Here is a 19,435-nt window from a genome sequence, read left to right on the forward strand (position 1 = left end):
CTCACCCTGTGTGAACACCAAGTGAGAGCTGTATTGAAGGCTGTGAATCCCAGCAAAGCCGCAGGCCCAGATGGGGTGCTGGGGATAGTGGTCAGGAATTGTGCCGATCAATTAGCAGGGGTCCTGACAAGGATTTTTAACATCTCCTTGCAAATGGCATGTGTACCATCATGCTTGAAGGCAGCTACCATTGTCCCAGTCCCCAAGAAAACTGCAGTTGAGTGCCTGAATGACTACAGACCTATTGCATTAACGTCTGTAGTCATGAAATGCTTCGAAAGATTGGTTCTTCAACATCTTAGGACATGCCTCCCACTGGACTTTGATAAACATCAATTTGCCTACAGGGGAAATAGGTCGACAGACGATGCCATAGCTACTGCTTTACACTTTGTAGCAAGTCATCTCGAGAAACCTGGAAATTACGTCAGGATGCTTTTTGTTGACTACAGCTTGGCTTTCAACACCATTTTGCCGAGCAGTCAGAAGCTGACTGACTTGAAATTCTCCCCCGCTATCTGCGATTGGATTCAAGACTTTCTTAGGGATCGGGTACAAACAGTGAGGGTCGGGTCTGCTTTGTCCACCCCCCTGAAGCTTTGCACCAGCACGCCACAGGGCTGTGTGCTTAGCCCCTACCTGTACTCTTTATACACTTATGATTGTGTATCATCTGACCCATCCACTGCGATAATCAAGTTCGCAGATGATACAACTGTGGTGGGTCTTATTACAGGTGGGGATGAGACAGCATATAGGGCGGAGGTACAAAAACTATCCATATGGTGTAGTAACAACAACTTGCACCTAAACATCGGCAAGACGAAAGAGATGGTGTTAGACTTCCGGAGAAAAAAGGAGGAACCTGCCCCACTTTACATCAGAGAGGACTGTGTAGAGAGAGTTTCCTCCTTTAAATTTCTGGGAGTCTACCTCTGTGAAGATCTGACCTGGAAAGTTAACACAACCCAGGTGGCTAGAAAGGCCCAACAGAGGCTTCACTTTCTTAGGATCTTGCGGAAGAACAGGGTAGAACAACAGCTAATGACCCTCTTTTACCGGTCTACCATAGAGAGTGTCCTCTCGTATGGTATTGTGGTTTGGTATGCTGGTCTGACAGCCGCGGATAGTATTACAGAGGGTAGTGAGCACAGCACAAGACATTGTGGGCTGTTCCCTGACACCACTGGATGACATCGCCAAGGCTCGTTGCCTTGGAAGAGTGAGGAAGATACTCAGGGATGACTCACACCCTGGACGGTATCTCTTTAGTCTCCTACCATCCGGTAGGAGATATAGGAATATAGCCAGCCGTACCAACAGGCTGAAAAATAGCTTTTATCCGTGGGCTGTTAGGCTTTTAAATGGGACATAATCTTATGCAGAATTGACTTGGGAGGCCGGTGTGTGGTGTAGTTGGTTCACATAGTGTGGTGGGATGGAGTGTTTGTTGTCACTGTGTGTTGGGGGGAGAGAGCACGGGGGGAGGCTCAGCTAATCTCAATGTACACATGTTGTACTTTGACAATAAAGGTTTATTATTATTATTATTATTGTAGCCTATAAATATGAGTTCCATTGGCTTCATTTGGGCTCTGTAAGTATGCATGTATCTTCCAAAGTAAATTTTCCAGGGACAAGGGAACATATTTCTAACCCCCTCCCTTTTCCCCTCACAGCAGTTTGTTGTATCAGAATTCCAGAACCAAAACTGCAAGATCAGACATGTGCAGTCTTTTTGTTTACTAAAATCCCGAGATCCAACAATGGTGCATAAGACAGAGCAGCAATTAAAGAACTTTGAATCTAAGAATTTATTTGGAGAAAGGAGTGGAAGAGTTCAAGATCTTTTAAAATTCTAAGTGTTTTAAGGTTTCTTCATTTCAGCAGTCAAAATTACGATGAGATGGGAATTTACTTTTTTCCTTTTGTTAAGCAACTGGAAACTATGAATTTTCCAGTCTCCTGTGGTTTGGTTTGAGGTCTCTCAGAAGGTCCAGATCTATCTTCTGGTTCCTCCTTTCCAAAGTTTTAATGTCATATCTCCAGAAGCCTGGTAAACTGTTGAAACAATTGGAGGCTAATACTGTATTTTTAATGAGAAACACCACTGACAAGATCACTGCAAGAATCTAGCTTTATCTCCCTCTGTATCGTCCCCAATTTTCATTCTCCTACACGGTTGCTGTTTTCTTAGACCCAGAGTGCTTGCCCACCTGGGTTATTTAGCACATCTGACATCTGCTTTTTAATTAAAACCACATGCTTTGGGTGAGGGAAGGAAGCAATTTTGGACCCAAAGCTGGGATATAAGAAGTGGTGAGTTAGCAATAGGAAGCGCTGCAATCCAAAGGATGCACAATCACTGCTGGCACATTTTGATAGACACCTATATGCACACACATAGCTTACTGCAGATTCAACATCTCTGCTGACCCATACAGAAAATTTCCACTTTTCAGTGTTACATTTTCATCCCATAATATTGGAATAGCAAAATGAGTTTATGTCTGATTTGCTACATGTTTGAAATAAGGTCTCTTTTTACTCTGAGAAAGAGAGTTTTATTCCTCACAGTTCTGGAGAAGGAAGAAATGCTGACCTCCAAATTACCTAAAATAAAAATTTAAGCTCTTTCCCTAGCCCCAACACTGAAAGGTGGAAAGGTTTTATTCCTGATCACCTGTAAATAGGTCTTTTGCACTCTTACTGCACTGAGGCAGAAGAAAAGATGGTCCTTGAGAGATGGAGGAAGGTACGTGGAATAGGTCTGATCCCTGGTAGGGATGGCCTGTTGTGCTCAGAGTTCCTGCAATCTTATAATAAGTCATTTTACTCTGACCCACCTGATTAATGATTTGCTTTCTGCTGTCATAGAGTCTCCTGCATGCCATTTGTATGTAGATGCAACCTCAATCCATAAGGGAGTATATAAGAAGTAGTTTGCCAAAGAATATTGCTATGATTCATCATCCTTAATTCTTAGCCTTTGGAGATGAATAGATACCACCAGTGCTTCTTTTGTAAAAGAAAAAGGTGCCGGAACTCACACATGTCATACAACCCACCTTGCACCTACAAGGTTCCATCCAAAAAAGGTGCCAGAACTCCATTCTGAGCGTTCTATGAGAAAAAAAGCCCTGGATACCACTCCTGGTATGTGGGCCTACCTATTTAAAATTCAAAACATTCTTAATCTGATATGTGATAGTTAAGTTCAGCAGAAACATTTACCACAGAACTGTATTTCCAGTGCTTTAAAGTTTTTATTTACAGTTACTACTTAACGTATGACCAGAACTGAGAGCAGAGCTTCCATTGCTAAGCAATGTAGTAATTAAGTCAATTGCATCTGATTTTACAATCTTTTTTGCTGCAGTCATTAAGTGAATCCAGCTTCCCCCACTTTGATTGTCAGAAGCCCCCTGGGAAGATTGCAAATAACAATCACATAACCCTGAGATGCTAGTTTCATTATAAATGCATGCCAGTTTCCAAGCACCCAAATTTTAGTCACGTAACCACAGGGATGCTACATTGTTCATAAGTACAAAAATCAATCATAAGTCATTTTTTTCAATGCTGTCATAACTTTGAATGGTCATTAAATAAATGGCAATAAGTCAAGGCCTACCTGTAATTTCTGATGCATTGTGGGGTTTTTTATACCTTATACAGCAATCTGAAGGGTGTTTAATGGTTGGTATATGTACATTTTTCCATAGTTGAAATAGTAATGTTTAAAAATATAGAGATAATAATTCTCTAAACATATTCCATTATGCAATAATTGGAACTTAAGATCCTTCAGAGAAAGATGAAGCCTATATTGGACAGATCCCTGTGAAGTAAATCGGGTCAAGCAAATAAATCAGGTTGAGTCATTTGGGTTGCTCTGAGTCATGTCTAATCAAGTAAATCAGGTTAAGATTAGTCTGTCCAAAATGAATAGGTCAAAATAAATTAGGTTATGACTTCATTTTGGATGGTACAAGAAGCAATATGGTTAGTTGTGCTGGGAAAACGGTGATTCAGGGGGAAAAAAGCTGCAAGCAACAAAAGGCTTAGAACGTTTGGTAGAGCCTCATCTGAATCTGAGCCACCTCAAGGTGATACTAAGGACTTGGCTTCATGTCCTGCCTATTGCAAACACAAAGGCAATACACTAAGCATTTTTGAGAGATAAGTCCCAAGACCTTACCTTCACCTCATCCCTTGGATAGTCCTTAGTTGTTCGAGTTTGGAGGTGGTGTTTTTCTTCTCCTAACAAAAAGCTTCCCATGTAGACAGTAACCAGGACAAGCCTGGAGATGACACAATTGCAAATGGTGATCTTAGGCCAATCAGTCTGTGCAAAAACACCCCCTCTGCCAGTAAGTCCATGAGAGGGTTCAATTGTGGCTGTAAGTTGAGGGCTATCTGTACAAAGCACTCCAAATAAATTACATTTAGGACTACTCTACAACTGTTGATCTCTCTCTCTCTCTCTCTCTCTCTCCTCTCTCTCTCTCTCTCTCTCTCTCTCTCACACACACACACACACACACACACACACACACACACACACAGAGAGAGAGAGAGAGAGAGAGAGAGAGAGAGAGAGAGAGGGAGAGAGAGAGGCTGACAGAAGAGAATAGGACATGATCGTTTCAAAATAGAAAATTATGCAGAGTCTACCATTTCACTCAGAAAATTGTCCCAGGCCAAATTAACTAAGAGCTTTATCCTATATTACACTTCCCTGTAATCAACTAATAAAGTAAACAGCATTTTAACAATGAAGACTCAGTCAGCTCTGGACCTCTGTGCTAGGCTATTAACTTGCTATTTTTATTTATTCATTTTGTATACTGCTAGTAAACTACATGAGTAAATAATTGAGAAAATTAGCGTGAAATCCTAATTGCAAGATGCCCAAATAAAAATGTGTACATAATTCCGAATTGGAATACTACCTCTACTATTCCAGCATACATATCATATCCTGTTATTATATTGCAAACAATGCCCTTTCCACAGAAAAGGGCTTTTTAAAATATTTCAGAATTCACTTGTTTCTGTACCCTGCAGCTTCATCCAGACTGGGCTACGAAGACCTAGTTTTCCCCCAAACATCAGGCAGGGATGGGGGTGGAGCTGTGAGGAGGATTGGTCTGAGACCTGGGAGGAAGGGGACTTTTGTTTTTAATTGTATTTTTTATGGATAGTTGTGAGCTGCCTAGAGAGCCATTTAGTTCTGTAAATAAATAAATAAATAAATACTATATAAATAATATGCAGTTTGGAAGTCCATGGGGATGGATTCATGGTGCATTTCCTATGACAGTTGTGCTGCAGTTTTCAGGAAGAGTATAGGGATAGATGAAATTTTTATTCCCTTTGTTTTTGGTAAGACCTTACTAAAATTCATAAATATCTTCAAAATAGAAATAACAACTGATCTTTTTAAGGTGTGAATAAGAGAAACTGACAGACCTATTCATCCAGGCTTGAGCTCTTAGATCTTAACAAATCTGATGGGGTTTCTGTGTATTCAACCATGTTGCTAATGATGAATTGGATTTTCCATTTCTTCGGGGTTTATTAGCGGTAGGCAAATGAAAAATAATGTGAGATATATAGTTGATGTTTTAGAGTTTTTGGAAAGGCACAACCAGATCTCTGCAGCGCTAATCTTTTTAGATGCTGAAAAGGCCTTTGATCAATTGAATTGGCAATTCTTGTTGAAAGTTTTAGATAAAATGGATTTTGGGGAAATTTTTTTACAGCCGATTAGGGCATTATATCAAAAACAAACTGCCCGAATCATAGTTAACAATAGCCTGACAGCAGCATGTAACATTGAGAAGGGCACAAGGCAAGGGTGTCCGTTATCGCCCTTGTTATTTGTGTTAACATTAGAGATACTATTGGTCAAGATTCGGAGTTCGGAAAAAATCAAGGGGATACAAGTTGGAGATCAGGACTATAGATTGAGAGCATTTGCAGATGATCTGGTTGTTACAGTGACCCAGCCAGAGAACTCTGTTGTGGACCTGATGGAGATAATAACACAATATGGGAAGGTTTCTGGATTTAAGGTAAATACACAGAAAACTAAAATTTTGGCTAGAAATATGACAGTTTCACAGAAGGCTCTCTTAGAAGGATTAACTGGATTTGAGATTGTTAAGAGGGTTAAATATCTGGGGGTGATTTTGTCGCCCTCTAATACAAAGCTATATAAAAATAATTATGAAAAATTATGGGGGAAAATTCAAAAAGAATTGGAGAGTTGGCAAAAATTGCAATTGTCTTTGTTGGGACGGACTGCAGCAGTGAAAATGAATGTCCTGCCCAAATTTTTATTTTTGTTTCAAATGATACCGATTCTTAAGAAAGATTCTAATTTGGAGGAATGGCAGCGTGGTATCAATAAATTTGTGTGGGCAGGGAAAAAACCACGAGTTAAACTTAAGATTATGCAGGATACTCGTGAGAGAGGTGGTCTTAAATTGCCTAATTTTAAATTATATTATGAAGCTGCTGCATTAGTAGGAATAAGTGATTGGATTAATTTGACGCAAGGGAGGTTATTAAATCTTGAGGGCCATGATTTGTGGTTTGGCTGGCATGCATATTTGTTGTATGATAAGAAGGTAGACAATGTGTTTAGGGTGCATATTTTAAGACAGGCATTGCTGAGAGTTTGGAAGAAGTATAGACATAAGTTGAGTTGCAAGATACCATTGTGGGCAATTCCAAAACACGCAATAGAAAATATACATGCTGGCTTCAAACATGATGTGACTACGTACAAGGAGATCCTAAGTTTGGAAAGAAATGTCTGGTGTTTGAAGTCATATAGCCTCTTGCGAGAAGAGAAGGTTGTTCAAAACTGGTTTCAATATATTCAGCTACGGGCCAGGTGGAAAGAAGACCAGAAAAATGGTTTTACAATGACTGATGAAAATTTGATAAAGCAAGTTAGAAATCAGGGACCAGCACATATTAAACGGATATATCTTGCATTGATAGAGATTGACTCAGAGACAGAGCTTGTTAAGGATTGTATGATAAAATGGGCCCAAAACATTCAGGAAGTTATCACAATGGACGTGTGGGAAAAGATTTGGGTGAGGAACGTAAAATTTACTCAAGCTCAAAACCTAAGAGAGAACTTTTACAAAATGTTTTATAGATGGCATTTAGATCCTAAAAAGCTTGCAAGTATGTATCCGAATTACCAGCCTAAATGTTGGAGGTGTGGTGATGAAGATGCAACATATTTTCACATATGGTGGACATGTAAGAAGGTTAAGGCTTTTTGGATTAAAGTCTGGTGGAATATGCAGAAGATTTTTAAACAGAGGATAAAGTTTTGTCCGCAACTTTTTTTGTTGGGAATAATTGCAGACGCTACAGTTGTGGACACTAAGTTGATGTTGAACTTAATTACGGCAGCAAGACTTTTGATAGGCCAATATTGGAAGAAAGAGGAATTGCCGACCATAGAAGAGTGGACTTTAAAGGTTTCCGACCTGGCAGAGATGGCGAAGATTTCGGCCTATTTGAAAGATCATTCGCAAGAACGCTATATTATGGAATGGAGAAAATGGATTGAGTTTATCCAGAACAAGTATAGGGTTAAGAAGTTTTATGTGGCATTCGAATAAGTCTTCTTTCGTTTTTTTTTTCTTTTTTATTCTAGTTTTTTATATATAGTTAATATTGTTAAGGTGTGTCTTATCCTATATAAGCTAGAGAGTAATGGATTTTAGATTTTATAGTGGGTAGTATATGGTTGTTTATGATTGCCTTTTTATAGATATATACCTTGTATTTAGCTCTGGGAAGTCGGGGGGGGGAGGGGGGGATGGAGGGAGGGGAGGAGGGAGGGAGGTTGGGGGGAGGTAGGGGGGGGAGCAGGGAGGGGGAAGGGGGGTTTTTTAAAGGAAAACTGTATTTTAAAACTTTTCAATAAAAAAAAAAAGTAAATCAGGTTAAGATTAGTCTGTCCAAAATGAATAGGTCAAAATAAATTAGGTTATGACTTCATTTTGGATGGTACAAGAAGCAATATGGTTAGTTGTGCTGGGAAAACGGTGATTCAGGGGGAAAAAAGCTGCAAGCAACAAAAGGCTTAGAACGTTTGGTAGAGCCTCATCTGAATCTGAGCCACCTCAAGGTGATACTAAGGACTTGGCTTCATGTCCTGCCTATTGCAAACACAAAGGCAATACACTAAGCATTTTTGAGAGATAAGTCCCAAGACCTTACCTTCACCTCATCCCTTGGATAGTCCTTAGTTGTTCGAGTTTGGAGGTGGTGTTTTTCTTCTCCTAACAAAAAGCTTCCCATGTAGACAGTAACCAGGACAAGCCTGGAGATGACACAATTGCAAATGGTGATCTTAGGCCAATCAGTCTGTGCAAAAACACCCCCTCTGCCAGTAAGTCCATGAGAGGGTTCAATTGTGGTTGTAAGTTGAGGGCTATCTGTACAAAGCACTCCAAATAAATTACATTTAGGACTACTCTACAACTGTTGATCTCTCTCTCTCTCTCTCTCTCTCTCTCTCTCTCTCACACACACACACACACACACACACACACACAGAGAGAGAGAGAGAGAGAGAGAGAGAGAGAGAGAGAGAGAGAGAGAGAGGCTGACAGAAGAGAATAGGACATGATCGTTTCAAAATAGAAAATTATGCAGAGTCTACCATTTCACTCAGAAAATTGTCCCAGGCCAAATTAACTAAGAGCTTTATCCTATATTACACTTCCCTGTAATCAACTAATAAAGTAAACAGCATTTTAACAATGAAGACTCAGTCAGCTCTGGACCTCTGTGCTAGGCTATTAACTTGCTATTTTTATTTATTCATTTTGTATACTGCTAGTAAACTACATGAGTAAATAATTGAGAAAATTAGCGTGAAATCCTAATTGCAAGATGCCCAAATAAAAATGTGTACATAATTCCGAATTGGAATACTACCTCTACTATTCCAGCATACATATCATATCCTGTTATTATATTGCAAACAATGCCCTTTCCACAGAAAAGGGCTTTTTAAAATATTTCAGAATTCACTTGTTTCTGTACCCTGCAGCTTCATCCAGACTGGGCTACGAAGACCTAGTTTTCCCCCAAACATCAGGCAGGGATGGGGGTGGAGCTGTGAGGAGGATTGGTCTGAGACCTGGGAGGAAGGGGACTTTTGTTTTTAATTGTATTTTTTATGGATAGTTGTGAGCTGCCTAGAGAGCCATTTAGTTCTGTAAATAAATAAATAAATAAATACTATATAAATAATATGCAGTTTGGAAGTCCATGGGGATGGATTCATGGTGCATTTCCTATGACAGTTGTGCTGCAGTTTTCAGGAAGAGTATAGGGATAGATGAAATTTTTATTCCCTTTGTTTTTGGTAAGACCTTACTAAAATTCATAAATATCTTCAAAATAGAAATAACAACTGATCTTTTTAAGGTGTGAATAAGAGAAACTGACAGACCTATTCATCCAGGCTTGAGCTCTTAGATCTTAACAAATCTGATGGGGTTTCTGTGTATTCAACCATGTTGCTAATGATGAATTGGATTTTCCATTTCTTCTTTTTTATGACAGTGTCATCCACTGTAGAAGCTTATGGCAGGCAACCACACTAGACTTTCTGCTGAGGCAGCTGTTGACTTTGCTAGCGCAGAAGGTAGAGAAAATCAGTTCATTTATCTGATGATACGTAGAGTAATATTAGAATAAATGAGAAAAGATTTTTTTAATGAAAATGACAAATTCATCCTCCTTTTGTTAACCTACATTTTGTCTTTCCATAAAATAAGTTTTTTCCAATGGAAGTGCTCAGCAGTGCATACTACTAAACATGCCTGGATAATTTTGTTGCTGGTGAAATTAAACTACCTTTCCCCCCCCTTCATTTTGCTACATGTTTATTCCAAATACAAAACCTAATTAAAGAGGACTTCATGTTTAGAGAGTCTACAACACATTTTGAACTGAAAATGAAGATCTGTCTCTTAGGCAGAACATCCTTGAGTAAGATGGAGTGATGTTAATCAAGAGATAAAACTTAAATATTGATACCTTTTCATGTAAAACGAGGATGCAAATCTGATAGCTAAAACTATTGCTGTTAATCTGTTACACAATACAGCATTTTACTATACATTGGGTGGAGGAGTATATAATTCTCATATTACTTGATTTTTATTAGTTTTAAAAATTATAGCTAATACCCATTTTAAATTAAGCTGTAAAACAATAGAATGGCAACAGTGAAGTCTTGTGCACAAGAGAAATTCATTTATATTTTATTAAACCAAATTTAAAATTTTTGTATGCGGTGTCCTATACCAGAGCAGTATAGAGACCAGTATTCTAGAATTATTATTCTTTTGCAGACCAGTATTCTAGAATTTTTTAGCAGTTTATAAACAAACTTTCAGTTGCTTTTTCTATGCCATAATAATAATTTCACAAAATGTGTTATTTCTGGTTCTCCATTTTTGGTTTTCTCACTGTTATTATTTCTCCTTTTTTAATTTATATCTATAATTAAGTTAGTAACTTGGCATATTTTTCTCTTTTTATTTCTCTTTGTTGTGATAAAACCTCATGGCATTGTTCCTGGAGAAAAATCTTTGCTTCAGAGAAGGTCAAGATGTTAATTCATTGCCAGAATTTCGTGCCATAGATTTAGTGGAATAGCTTCTCCTATCATCTTTATGCTCTCACTTCAAGTTTAAGTAAAGCTTTGATACTAATCAATTTCAAATTTGACTCAAATCCAAATGCTTGGTTGGCTCTCAGGAAGCACAGTAAGTCCAGTGTGAGATGATGTCTGTCCTTATACCAAAATCTTTAGCCTGATTTCCAAATATAACTAGTTCCTATGTTGGAACTGAAGTCCTTGGCTTTATATATCATTGACTCCTGCTCTCTACTCGCATCTGTACTGTAGAAAGTGAAGACAAAGTTGGCTGGAGATTGATAGGAGTGTAAATGTCATAAGAATGGATTCTCTATAGAATTCTCTGTTCTGGTAATAGGAAGGCTGACTGCAGCACATCTACTTTTTACATCTCATGCTAAGGAATTCTCTCCTCCACAAGTCATGAATAGGTCATTGATTTTATAACAAATAAACGGGAAAGCAAAGTAACCTATTTTAGTACAGGTAGTCCTTGACTTTCTAAATGATCTTTCATTTAGTTACTGTTTGAAGTTGCAATGGCACTGAAAGAAGTTCCTTACAACTGGTCCTCTCGCAATATCCCCAGTCACTTGAATAAAATTTAGCGCTTGGTAACCAGCACGGATTTGCAATGGTTGCAGTGTTTCAGGGTCATGTGAACACCATTTAAGACTCTCACAGCTGGCTTCCAAGCTAAGTCAGTAGGGGAAGCTGGATTCATGTAATGACCTCATTTCACTTAACAACAGCAGGGATTGCTTAACAACCATGGCAGGAAAGGTCATACAGTTTGATGCAACTCACTTAACAACCACTTGACATAGTAAAGAAAATTCTGGTCCCAGTTGTGGTTGTAAGTTGAGGACTACTTTAAAAATCAAGTAATCCTAGATAAGAAGCTTCCATGCAGCGACTGACCATGGTAATTTGACCCATGATAGCGTCAGCAAAGCTGGTTACTGAAGAGAGGGAAAACCTGAGAAATTAAGAAGCAAAAGTACTTCCAGAAAGCATTGACAGACTTACAGTAGGAATGAGATCTAGCTCTTAAGTTGGGCTATTAATCTGGGTTGAAGTTTATGGTGGGGAGGTCTGTGGAAAGATTTAGGTGGAAAGTATGTGTTCTGTTTCATCAGGAAGATTCATTACTGGAAAATCAGAGTATTCTGTTATGTAATCACCATACATTTAATTGCATTATTCAGGTTCTCTATGAAAAAACAGATTGTTGATCATGCAGAACTATTCCAGAAGATCTTTAGCTTCCTTCAGCCAGCTGATATTAAAGCATTTAATAGTCTAAAGGCCTACATGGTATTCCAGGTACTCTTGGCTCACTAGAGCGATATAGACTGTGTAGAGGAGAGCTGTGTTAATGTAGGGTAGCCTTTTTTTCTCACTAACAAATATATTAAAAGGCATTAGCTTTAGTGAACTACATTTCACTTCATTAGATTTATGGAATAGCTAAAATGATGTACCAATAGGAGGTGGGAGAGGTAGTTCTACAGAGTGGTATATATAACCTGTTAAAAATTCACATATTGTCCTCTGCAGTGTGGTTTTTCCTTAGACACTTTCATCATGTCCATAGTAATATCTTTAGGAAACTAGGCATCTATTTTTATAGAATCTTTATAAGAAAGTTGGCTATTGTTAATGCTTAATCTTCAGTGTCTTCAGTTTAATTTTTTAAGTGTTGCAATGCAGCAACAAGGTTTCAGTATACTGAGTTTTTATTCTTCTTTCATCCAGTGTTAATTATTTTGGGTAAGACAACCTTGCCCAAACCTTTTAACAAGTTTGTGATGAATGATATTTAATTGGAATTAAGTTTTCTAAACCAAGAAATCTATTACTTTTCTGATTAAATAACCTTGCACTTATTTAGATAATTTATTTTTACACTTTTCTTGGACAATCAAAATAAACTCATTTCACTTTCCAGCTGGGTTTTTTTTTGCACCATCCAGCTGTGCCTAATAATCTGGTTAAAAAAATCTAAATTTAATTAAGCTACTTCCCAAAGAACAAACTATTTAACAAACAACAAGCTAACAAGTAGGAAGACAGAACTGTCTTGTAGTGCTACCTATTTTGTTTGGCTCCCATTAATTTCAGCTGCTGTTGGTTTTAAATAAACAGTGCCCTACCTTACACTAGTGCATATACTTGTGGTTCATTGAAAATAATTGTACGCAATTATTATGCTAAAAATATTAGTGAGAGTGCTTGTAGGATTGGTCAAGCTTCATATACACGATACTGAAGGAGAATTACAATTTTCTTATTTTTTTGCATTCACTGATTCACGTCTCCTTCTATTGCTACAAGTTGTGTTTTCCTAACATATACAGAAAAAGAGGGCAAGCCATACAAAGCTTGTTATCCTCTTTCCCTTGCTGCTCCGGTTTGCTCAGGTGGAAAGATATAGTGAAAATCTATTTTCAACAGATCCAGCCTCATGAAGAACAGTTGCATAAAATCCTTTTCTGGCATGACCATTAGAGGTGCCAGAACTCTGTCTTCTCTTGCATCTAGCAATTCTGATTAGATTCCTACATGTCCAAATCCTTTAAACTCCACAAACAACTTTACAAGCCATCATCACATTCCAAGGGACCTGGATCTCTTGGGAAGTTGCTGAATAGTAGTTCTTGTCAGCCCCAGCCAGTCTGGCTGGCTAGCAGTGAAGGCTTCCAGGAGCTGTGATTTGGCATTGTCAGAAAAGCTACAGTTCCACACCCCTAGTTTATCAGTTCATTCATTTGCCTCAAAAGGAAGTTAGAGATTATCATCTGATGGCAGGAAGCAACAGGGACCGTGGACTTCTGTAGAATTCTGCTTAAAGTGGACCATGAAGTGCTAACAAGAGGATAAGGGCATCAATATTGTCTTATATTGGCAGCTAAAGTATTTATTTTAGTTTCTGTTGACCAAACTGTTGGCAATAAAATGAGCTGTGTGTATGGTGAATTAACAGTGAATTAAATATAACTAATTGCTCTAGCATCTAGGCTGGATATTTAATTTACTCTATACAGAAATCACTTGTAAAAAAATTGTTAAAAGTTAACAATTTAACTTTAAAGGTTAACAAAAAGTTAAAAGTTATAAAAGTTATAAATTGGACATTTATATATATGAAATGGTACAGGGTCTCCTGCTTGAGCAGGGCGTTGGACTAGAAGACCTCCACGGTCCCTTCCAACTCAATTATTCCAACTCTGTTAAATAGAATTTTAAAAGAAACTGTGATATTCAATGAAAACTAATATATTTCCTCATTGTCCTTGTTTAGGTCATGGAACCAAAGGTATATTTGAGCTTCTGTCGGGATGGCGTCGAACCAGAGAAAATTTGCCATTTAAAGACAGAGTTGCAGATGCCTATTCAGATGTAATGGTTTCCTATACCATGACAAGCTCCTTGTACTTCATAGCCTTTGGCATGGGTGCCAGCCCTTTCACCAACATTGAGGCTGTGAAAGTCTTCTGCCAGAACATGTGCATCTCCATCCTGTTGAATTACTTCTATATCTTCTCTTTTTTTGGCTCCTGCCTGGTGTTTGCTGGGCAGCTGGAGCAGAATCGTTACCACAGTATCTTCTGTTGTAAAATCCCCTCTGCAGAGTATCTGGAAAGGAAACCCGTTTGGTTCCAAACCATGATGAGTGATGGGCACCCACAGTCTTCTCATCATGAGACTGACCCATACCAGAACCACTTTATCCAGCATTTTGTAAGGGAGCATTACAATGAATGGATTACTAATATCTATGTTAAGCCATTTGTGGTGATTCTGTATCTCATTTATGCTTCTTTCTCCTTCATGGGCTGCCTGCAAATCAGTGATGGGGTCAATATTATCAATTTGCTTTCTAGTGATTCTCCAAGTGTGTCCTATGCTGTTATTCAACAGAAGTACTTCAGCAATTATAGCCCAGTGATAGGATTTTATATCTATGAACCTCTTGAGTACTGGAATGGCACTGTCCAAGATGACCTAAAGAAACTGACTGAAGGCTTCAACACACTGTCCTGGCTTCAACAATATTACCAGTATCTGAGAGCTGGGAATATTAGTGCAACCAATAAAAGTGACTTCCTTAGCATCCTCCAAAACTCCTTTTTAAGAAAGTCTGAGTTTCAACACTTTAAAAATGATATCATTTTTTCCAAGTCTGTGAATGGGAATAACATTATTGCTTCCCGCATGTATCTTGTAGCTAGGACTAGTGAAAAAACACAAAGCGAAGTTATAGAATTATTGGACAAACTCAGACCATTGTCCCTGAAACAGAGCATCAAGTTCATTGTCTTTAACCCTACTTTTGTCTTCATGGACCAGTATAGCCTGTCAGTAATTATGCCTGTCTTGATCTCAAGTTTTGGCATATTGCTGGTCCTGTTACTTACATTCTTCCTTGTTATTCACCCTCTGGGGAACTTCTGGTTAATTCTCACTGTCACCTCAATAGAGTTGGGTGTCTTGGGCTTGACGACTTTATGGAATGTAGACATGGATTGCATTTCTATACTGTGCCTTATTTACACTTTGAATTTTTCCATAGATCACTGTGCACCCTTGCTTTACACATTTGTACTAGCAACTGAGCATACCAGAACTCAGTGTATAAAAATTTCACTCCAAGAACACGGAACAGCAATTTTGCAAAATGTTACATCTTTTCTTATTGGGTTGGTTCCCCTCCTTTTTGTGCCTTCAAACTTGACCTTCACACTGTTCAAATGCTTGCTGCTCACTGGCAGTTGCACACTTCTGCACTGTTTTGTTATTTTACCTGTCTTCCTAACATTCTTTCCACCATCCAAAAAACACCACAAGAAAAAGAAACGAGCCAAACGGAAGGAGCGAGAAGAAATTGAGTGTATAGAAATTCAAGAAAATCCTGACCATGTGACAGCAGTCTGAAAGTCAAATAAAAATTTGTGGGATTTTTAGTACTGAAAAAAATGTTACATGGAGCTGCAAAGGAAAGTAAAGATCTCCACTGCTTGTGCTGGCCCCTGTGAAGCAAGACAAAGGAAGCCCAAGGAAGGAGCATATATGATCCATGGAGGTGAACATGTTAAAGTAATAACCATTTAAAAAAAAAGAAAAGAAATAAGAGAGGAGGTAAAAAAATCCTCCAAAAAGTTTCTCCTTTTAATCCTATGACTTCACTGAGGGGGATGCTTATTAGCAGTTTTAGCAAAAAAGATGGTCTCTTACAAATCAAAGTATTAAGATTGTCCTAAGTTACTGCTTTTAACAGGCCACATAGTTTTGAAACAGGAAGAAAAGAAAAAGTTTCAGGAAAACGTAGGTATGGCCATAATAGTGATCATATATTTTAAAAATTGGCCCAAATGAAACCTATGCAATTGGGAAGTAAATATTCATTCCATCTGAAGCCAAAGTACTTCCTTATTTTCGTATATCTTTATCTGTCTGCAAGTCACAGATGAAAATTATTTTACTACTTCTGAGAGTCAATATATCCTCTCCTAAAATATAAGTTCTTTATGAACAATATGGGAAAGAAATTACTTAAAGAAAGTTAGCTTCTACAAAGGTGGCATTTGACTATGCTCCCTTTTATGAATAGAGGGTCCCTCAGAACCACAGTAACGCAGTGGCGTAGCATGGGGGGTGCAGGGGGGGCCGGCCGCACCGGGCGCAACATCTGGGGGGGCGCATTAGATGCATTTTACTTTAATTACATCAGTATTTTCATAACAAACAATACATGTGCTTAGGGGGTAAGGGTTTCTTTAACTAATCTAGTGGAAGAGACTCGAGTGCTAAAATCCACGGGTTAGGGGGCGCAAATTACTTGCCTTGCCCCGGGTGCTGACAATCCACGCTACGCCACTGCAGTAACGAGAGTCACAGCAGACTCTCCTTGAATTCTGTCAAGCATCCCAGGGCTGAAACACTGCAGTGCTACCTATAATTACTGCAGTGCTGTCCTTTTGCTTTCTACACATACTCTGTACCAACATTAGGCACAGCATACTAATCAGGCCAACGTGTCAGCTATAATGATAGATCACATTCATAGATACAGCATGGGAATCATTTTGTGCCTGGATCACACTGGATACATAGCAATGTAAGCATCACTGAGGAGGCTCAGTGTGATGTGATGCAAGATTTTCCTTTGAAATATTTTCCATATGATAAGTATTTCAAATCTCCTTTGGCAAGCCAATAAGTTGACTATGTCTTTTGCCGTAAGAAATTGAGAAAAGATACATATTTTAGCGAAAGATAACAAACGCAAGAGATGAGGCTGCTTGAGAAATTGTTCTTTATAAAGCATTACTATTAAATATCTGATAGAATAGCTATGATAAAACAAAGCTTTGTGGCTGTTGAGAATTATAGATGAAAGCAGTAAATGTGTCTCTTACTGCATGATTTTAGAATTAAACTATAACAAAATGATACTACGTGTTTTACGAGTAATGTCTCTGCTTAGAACTACAAGTGCAAGTGAAGGAATGGAAAAAGAATGAACCCCCAAAAAATAGATTGGGTGAAATTTTACCCTGAATTAAGCCACGTATTTCTTTCCCAAAAGCATTTTGGAAAGGGCTTGCTTCATGCATTATTGCCTTGCATAAATGAGCAATGTCTTCCTGAAGAAAAAATATATTTTGTATATTATTACCACTGTTGACAACCAATGTCAAGGGGAGGGATGGAAATTGCTAATTCTTTTCAAAAGAAGCCGATTTATTTAACAGAGTCTAATCTTCTATACTGTACCAGTTGGCTGTGCATTGAAGATTTATGGATTTATACAGAGCTACAGCTACTATATCTGGGCTGCAAATATCTGGACAATCATTAGATGGAAACAGAGAAAACTCTCTTTGCCACCTCACCTTCCTCCTCACCTCAGTTCTCCTCACCTTCCCCAATTGGCATGTAAATGACTAGCAATGAGTAAACTGTAAGCAATACCATGCAAAGGAAAGGATGGATAAATGTGAGGGTTGCTCATAATCCTCCCACTGAAAATGACAACCCCTCTGTAATGTCCATTTGCCCATTCCTAAGTCAGGGAGGGAAGAGGCTTTCACAGAACTCAGTGCTGGCCCTTCTTCCACGCTCTATGTTCTTTCTTGTATTTGGTGAACTGTTTAGAGGTATTAATGCTGTAAAAAAATTCTGATTTGCTAATTATTTGACCTAAAGCCATATTCTCCAGTAATATGTAATGCCATAGTGAATCAAGGCCAAACCATTTGAATTATTTCATATTTCTGTAGCTGTGCCAATCCAAGATTACAAGCAGACATCGTTGAGATAAACCTAGAAATAGTGAAGATTTTAATCTGGGATATTCTATATAGAAAGTATATGCTGTGTTACAAAGTAATTGTTCTTCTCTCTAATGTGTTTTGGGGAACTAAAGATGTAACTGGATTTAAATCTCCATGAATCCATTACCTGCCATAAGAATTTTGTCCTTACAATATTCCATTGTAAGACAATCATTATTGATGACCATTTCTATTTGGTCACATAGAAGATACAATTGGAATGTAAAAAAATATAGTATGAGCAGATTGGCATACTTCTAGAAGACATTTTTCAAAATGGCTGCCAGACAGCCTTTTATAACACCACCCTCATGAACATATGTCACATCCATAAAATATGGGTCATGCTACAATATAGGTTTTTGTATATAATGAAACAAATGATAACATTCCCAAAGCTTTATCTGTTTGCATCCTGAAATTAAACAATACTTAAAAAATAAGTATAAAAAATTACTAGTATTTTCCCCCAGCAAATTCACAAATGAGTTTATGATGCACTCTATAGGATTACAAATATGTATAACTCATATACAATTACATTATTAAGCTTTTGGCTTTCCAAGATGGAATTCTTGTAAGGTACACCATTCCTCAAATCAGGCCCATAGATGAGTATGAGAAGTGACATGACAAATACTCAAGATATTTTGTCAGCCTAAAACCTATTCTGATTGATCAGCATAAACAGAGGACAATTTGCTTTGCTTAAAAGTTAACAGGTACCGAATCTGCGTTGCATCAAAGGACAACAGGCTGAAATGATGACTGTATCATCATGAATTAGATTTTGGACAGTCAACCTACATACCAGTGTTCCAACAATATATGTTGCACTGTATCTTATGTTCCTTATTTAATTTTATGCCTAACCTCTTTTGTCATATCCTAGTCTGTATTTTCTTTCAGCTGTGATTTTTTTGCCTTTTAAAAATGTTAATTTAAGTCATCCAGAAAAAATGAGATGGCTTAACTCTTGTGACAGATAACTTTTAAATCAATCAAGGTTCTGCAGCACTGTATAAAAAGACATTCCTGTGAGGGGGAAAAATTAAGAAGCTTTTGTCATATTTAACAGTAGATCTATAGATTACAGTACCTCTCAGAATGCTAATCCTAGCTGAAGAAACCCAAGAAATGGCTACATTTGGGTCAGGGACAAACATGTTCTCCATACAATTAGGTATTCAATGAAGGAAACCAGTTCTACACAGTATTAGCCACAGTTTGATGTAATCTTTTTATAGTTTGTGAACTAAAATATAACTTCCAAGAATGCTTGAATAACTGTGAAAAGAAATAAAAAAGACATGCCCATTAAAATACATTTCCTGATCTTCAACTGATATGGAATTCCTTGCTGCTAGAAAACAGTTGGAATATTTCCTTCAAACAG

At 37.9% G+C, this 19,435-nt stretch overlaps 1 protein-coding gene across 2 annotated transcripts in view; it reads left to right on the top strand.

The window, feature by feature from the left end:
• The window catches only part of PTCHD4 (patched domain containing 4), a gene marked incomplete at both ends in the record, with an annotated part of 66,412 nt that extends 50,775 nt beyond the window's left edge, over positions 1-15,637 (top strand). For both annotated transcript variants that reach the window (XM_081313188.1, XM_081313189.1), the window contains one exon: positions 14,004-15,637. In XM_081313188.1, the coding sequence (XP_081169314.1) occupies positions 14,004-15,637 (1,634 nt within the window). The remainder of the gene's footprint in view (positions 1-14,003) is intronic.
• Positions 15,638-19,435: the final 3,798 nt, after the last annotated feature.

Source organism: Vipera berus (genome assembly GCF_964194415.1).
Source record: "Vipera berus genome assembly, chromosome: 1".
NCBI lineage: Eukaryota > Metazoa > Chordata > Lepidosauria > Squamata > Viperidae > Vipera > Vipera berus.